At 36.8% G+C, this 5593-nt stretch overlaps 2 protein-coding genes across 2 annotated transcripts; one reads left to right on the top strand and one right to left on the bottom strand.

Moving 5' to 3' along the window:
* The first annotated feature begins 273 nt into the window (after positions 1-273).
* On the top strand, positions 274-1720 carry LOC116922261 (enkurin domain-containing protein 1). The gene is made up of 4 exons (XM_032928637.2): positions 274-765; positions 824-963; positions 1135-1274; positions 1366-1720. Exons 1-4 carry the CDS (start codon positions 421-423, stop codon positions 1524-1526), a joined length of 786 nt encoding a protein of 261 aa, XP_032784528.2. The 5' UTR covers positions 274-420; the 3' UTR covers positions 1527-1720.
* On the bottom strand, positions 1615-2661 carry LOC123471029 (nucleoside diphosphate kinase 6-like). Its single transcript, XM_045171851.1, has 4 exons — positions 2322-2661; positions 2114-2256; positions 1878-2038; positions 1615-1815 (listed from the first exon to the last, which is right to left on the bottom strand). The coding sequence occupies exons 1-4, from the start codon at positions 2391-2393 to the stop codon at positions 1718-1720; spliced, it is 474 nt and encodes a 157-aa protein (XP_045027786.1). The 5' UTR covers positions 2394-2661; the 3' UTR covers positions 1615-1717.
* Between the last annotated feature and the right edge of the window lie 2932 nt (positions 2662-5593).

Raw genomic sequence — 5593 nt, 5'->3', positions numbered from 1 at the left:
ATCAGCCAATCAGGCTCCAACTTTAGAATTTCCAACCCTTTTAGCCTCATTTTGCAAGATGGCGGCGGTTTGTACCCGATTACTACGGGTTCATCGCATCGAACCGAACCGCTTGAAAAGTACCTACCCGTGTCGCAACCGATCGGCCATTTTTCGGGTAGGTCGGTGCGGTTTTTTGGGGTTCAGGTAATCGGGGCTGAGCCCTATACATGACCCTTCTCGCTCCGAGCCAGAGTGCACTGGCTGCTGCACCGAGTGCAGCCATCCGAAATCGACATTAGTCTGTGGTTTTACGGATGCCCCTGATTGTTTGTTGCTAGGTAACGCAAGTGTTCAAATTTACAGGCCTTAACCATTAAGTAGGACTTGACAGAAATTACAAATTTACCGGGGACCGATATTACCTTTACTTTTTTTGTAATGGATACGTTACATAATGCTCCAATTCCAAAATTTTCTGTGGCGATAAAAGAAAGACATTCAAGGATAAAGCGGGTTTTAGCCGAGATTAGGAGAGAAAAACCCTTAGGAAAGAGCCCCTTATTTAAAATGTCACTTACGTTTCCCTCTTTTGTCTGGTCCCCAATTATTGATTCTGTGTATTCTTTTGGTACTGAACAAAACTTGGATAACACAAAAGCTACAGTTACTGCATCTAAAAAGCCCTTGCTTAGATCTTACAGTACCAGCTCTTTGAAATCCACTAAAAGTCCTGAAGTTCCTTTGATAAAAAATTGCTCAACTCAGGCAGTGATACCCTTAAAAGTAAGTCATATTAAGCTGTATTATTTTGAGAAAATTTCATAACAAATTTGATTCTTAGACTGGACGAAAAGATGTAATTAGGTTAAATATGTTGACAAGAGTTGCAAACTCTTCAATCAAAATGAAAACTCAAGTTGCAAGTTCTCAACAAAGTGAGTTAGCAACCCAAAGAAGTCATAAATTAGGAGCTATTCCAAAGTATGTATTTTGTTTTAATTCTAGGTTTACCATAATCACCAGTTTTGATGCAATGCCTTTATTTCTGTATTTGTTTATAAAAAATTTTGCTTTTGAATTTGAATTAAATGCATGCGCCCAGTATATCCCATCTCATAAGTCATATTATTTCTAACCTGAATATGGTTCCAGATACCTTACAAGTCGAAAGGCAGAATGGGCTCATCTGGAAGAAGAAAAATTGAAAAACATGCCTGATCCTGATTGTCCAATTGGGCATGTAATTATGCCTGAGTCCGAAAGACTTGAAACTTTAAATAAACTCCTAAAAAGTATAATCATTTGACTGAAATTCCAACTAATTTGTCTACTACTAAGCTATACATGTCTTGCTTATTTTTTTTTTGGCAAAAAAATTTCCAGGTCAATTGGAACTAAATGAAGAGTTTAACTGCCTTCCTTTGAGCAAGGATAGTTTGAGAATTCGGCAAAAGAAAGAAGATCTTGAAAAGCAACTCATTAAAGTTGAAGAAGGAATCCGAGTTCTTTCTAAGCCAAAAGTATTTGTCAGACTTGATAGCTAAATAATGATGGAGCGTCGCAAACTAGTAAATAATGTCGTCGAGTCCAGTGAAGGATGGGTAATAAAATTATGAGTTAATGAATTTTGCATAGTTGACAGCCACTAATGTATTGTTTACCTGCAAATTCTTTCTTACAACCCTAACTTCAAATTTTTGCTATGAGTGAAGGTGGAGTACACAATACTGCATATTCATTTTCTTAAAATGGACTCCTGTTTCTCCAACCATTCCTCATAGTTGAATTGAGGAAAGAAAAACTTGATCTCTCTCATGGCTGATGTTTCAGAATCTTCACATTAAATTAAGAAAGGATATTCGGCTTCACCTAAAATCTCATTGTAATAATCTTACCGGAGCCGTGAGTACAATTTCTCGTATCAGTAAGGCCGAATGATCCTCTAATGGTGTCAGGGGCTTCATATTGTGTTACAAAAGATTTTGTTGGTCCCATAATCTCACGCCACAATTGAATGGCTTCAGGATGAGCTAGGATATGTGCATGAATAGGTCCACTATTTCATCAGAAAAAAATATAGAACATTTAACTGTCAACAGAACATATCTTCCTTAGCTATGTAGCTGTCAACCTTTTCATGAATGTTACAAGCCGTTTATGGAAAAACCTTCCAGTATGTTCTGTATAAAAATTCTCAACTTGCTGACAAGAAAGGTTTACAGTACGGCTTTGAACTATGTAGAAACCAGCCGTTAATATCTTACTGTGGATTTGCTGAAAGGAAAGATTGAGTGTAATAATGCTTAAGGTTATCTTATCAATCAAATTTAGTGATATACCTGTAGGGTAAAAGGAACTTTCACTACATCTGGTTTTATAATAGCTAAGGTTAGCTTAAGAATATTTTTCATAATCGATTACTTTTCACAGCCTTGGAGTTTCCACTTCAATTACAATAATTAACAACTGTGGAAAGAAAAAGTTGTCTCAGTATGTCCGCTCTCTTCGGGGAAATTACCAAATTTTGGCATATTTGAAGTAAAAGTGGGATGAAACGCGAAAACGGGAAATATCGAGAAAAATCGTTTCTTGGTGAGAATTTACGTGAAAAAAATATACTTAAAATCTTAAAATCAGAGTCATAGAACCCTGGTTGCTTCAGGCTGAGAGGAATCCCTATAGGGCCAGGATAAAATGCGGACGCGGACCGCGGACTGCGGACAGGAGAAACTGCGGACTTTCACCTGCGGACTTGCCCAAAATTTGTTGACAGATTTTTCGTGGACTTAGGGATAAAATGCGGACCATTTCGTACATGGAGCGATTGAAAGTGCGGACCGGACAGGATAAACTGCGGACTGGTATCTGCGGACTCCATCCCCATATCTGATATTAAATTTCAAACTAAAAATAGTATTTAAAAGTCAACATATGCATTATTCAAAATATGAAAGTAAAGGACAGTTTATATAACATGGTTACTTCTTAACTAGGTAAACTCTTGGTACAACAATGCAAATAAAACATGTAATAAACTTAAAAGGATTTGGGGTATTTCCAAGGGGTTTTTAAAAACTCCTGAAAGGCATAATGCTGTTCTTTTGAAAGACATTCCTTGTGGTACCATTCTTTGCAAAGTTTGGTACCACATTGCCGCCTTGTGAAGGACGACTTAACTGCGCTACGGTTGTCTAATTCAAATTCTTAGTTGTGCATAAAAGAAAAGAAAATATAATGGATTTGGCCTATAGGAAAAAAATAAATAAAATAATCAGCTGCTAAGAGCTGTGCGCATTTTTATTTTTATTCATTGGAATTGTTGCATGCAAAAATATTTTTAAAAAGCAACAGTTATCAAACAACAGCCAATGCATGACAAAAATAAGGTTGATCTGTCTTGTCCTGTAAAAACAAGTCAAATTTGGCTGCTATATATATTATGAAATTTTAATGTTAAATACTATTATGAAATGAAGACTTTACTTACCAATTTTCTGCCTTACCATTTACCAACGCATAGACATGTGTATATGGAATGCTGTATCCCCGTATAATACGTGGACTGCGGACAGCTACCCTGTGGAGAAACTGCGGACTGCTGTCAAAAATTTTGGGCCAGTCCGCAGGTGAAAGTCCACAGTTTCTCCTGTCCGCAGTCCGCGGTCTGCGTCCGCATTTTATCCTGGCCCATCCCTATAGACCAGTTTCGGATGCTGCGTTGCAAAATTTTAAAAAATCCAGGGGGGTTTCGATTGCAGGGGGAGATTGGAAAAAAGGGGTTTTTGATTTATTTACCCTAGTAATACTTTTCCAATTCAGGAATTTTCTAGAATACTACACTTTAAGACATTCTGCGTCTTCTCCAGTCTTTATAAATAATTAATCATCCCTAGTTTATCCATGAAAATTAATTCAAGTAAAAGGCTAGGTAGTAATACTTTTCCAATCCAGGAAATGTTCTAGAATACTACACTTTAAGACATTCTGCGTCTTCTCCAGTCTTTATAAATAATTAATCATCCCTAGTTTATCCATGAAAATTAATTCAAGTAAAAGGCTAGGGATGCTGTTTAGTATTTTTTGCGTTTCTAGTGTCAAGAAAATATGTAAACATGGGTGATTCAAATGTGGATATGGGGATAATGGATAAACTAGGGATGATTAATTATTTATAAAGACTGGAGAAGACGCAGAATGTCTTAAAGTGTAGTATTCTAGAACATTTTCTGAATTGGAAAAGTATTACTAGGGTAAATAAATCAAAAACCCCCTTTTTTCCTATCTCCCACTGCAATCGAAACCCCCCTGGATTTTTTTAAATTTTGCAACGCAGCATCCAAAACTGGTCTATACCGGGGCCGCGGTATATCGTATACGCGTACCGTGTACCGTGTACCGGTATATCGTGGAAAACCATCGTGGAATGGCTAGCCCCGCCCAGAAGGGGAGGAGCCTATTATCGTGGAATGGGTCGATTTCCACGGTATAGAGCAGTAAAACATCCTACGTTGCACGTTCTCCACAAATGCGAAAGTCTCAATTGTGTCCAAGTTGGTCTGCTGCGGCTGCAGCGTCTTATGGAGAAACCAACTTCTTCATGTTAAAAAATAAGTCCTTGTTCTATCTGGTTTATTTTTATTTAGCTATTGTTTGTGAATGGTTTGTTGTTCATCCCCTTGTAGCAGACGAATTTCTGGCAGCAAATGAAATTCTTCGGCTAAAAGAGACGAGCAACTTACAAACAAAAATAAAATAAAAATAAAGTAGATAGAACTGGAGCTAGAAAAAAATATTGGGAAATGAAAAGATGAATAGGGTACCCACTGCTAGGAAGAAAAGGGGGAAATCTAAATTATAGTTATGAAAACTTAATTTTTAACGTGAAGAAGATGGTTTCTCCATAAGACGCTGCAGCCGCAGCAGACCAACTTGGACACAAATGAGATTTTCGTATTTGTGGAAAACGTGCAATGCAGGATGTTTTACTGCTCTATATCGTGGAAAGCGATCGTGTACCACTATACGTATGTATACACAGCAGACAGCAGGCCCAAAGAATCAAAATTCGAACTTGACACGTGTGGTGAATTGTTTAGTGACTTCATATACAAGGTAATTTGATAGATGTGTATATAAGTTATTTCCAAAATATTTTTCTAACATATCTTAATTTAGTAGTTTTAAGTACAGTATCCTCCACAAAAAAGAGGCACCCCCCCGGTAGCCCAAAAAATAAAAATTATTTATGTGCGCTAGATGGCATAGTTTTTAATTGCAAAATACAAAAAAAAAAAAAGCATGCAACTTTTTTTTTGTTTGTTTTGACTGCAAAAACGAGACGGTTGCCATGATTTCAGTATTTTTTGCTGCGAGCAAAATTTGGAAAACGGAGAATTCGAGAAAAAAGTCGGGGAAAGGCTAACCTCTGAATTGTTACCTTTCCCCCACCCCGACTTTTTTCTTAAGTTTTCCGTTTTTCATATTTTCATTTTTTAATAAGTTAAACACTTATTAATTTAATACCTCTATTTTGTATTTAAACAAAATATCTCCATTTCCAGAAAGTTACTTCCTTGGAGTTGGAGCTACAAAGAGTAACAAATCTTCTGAG

This window comes from Daphnia magna, linkage group LG4 (assembly GCF_020631705.1).
Source record: "Daphnia magna isolate NIES linkage group LG4, ASM2063170v1.1, whole genome shotgun sequence".
Lineage (NCBI taxonomy): Eukaryota > Metazoa > Arthropoda > Branchiopoda > Diplostraca > Daphniidae > Daphnia > Daphnia magna.
Note: the sequence above shows the minus strand (reverse complement) of the source record. Positions and strands in the feature narration are given on the sequence as shown.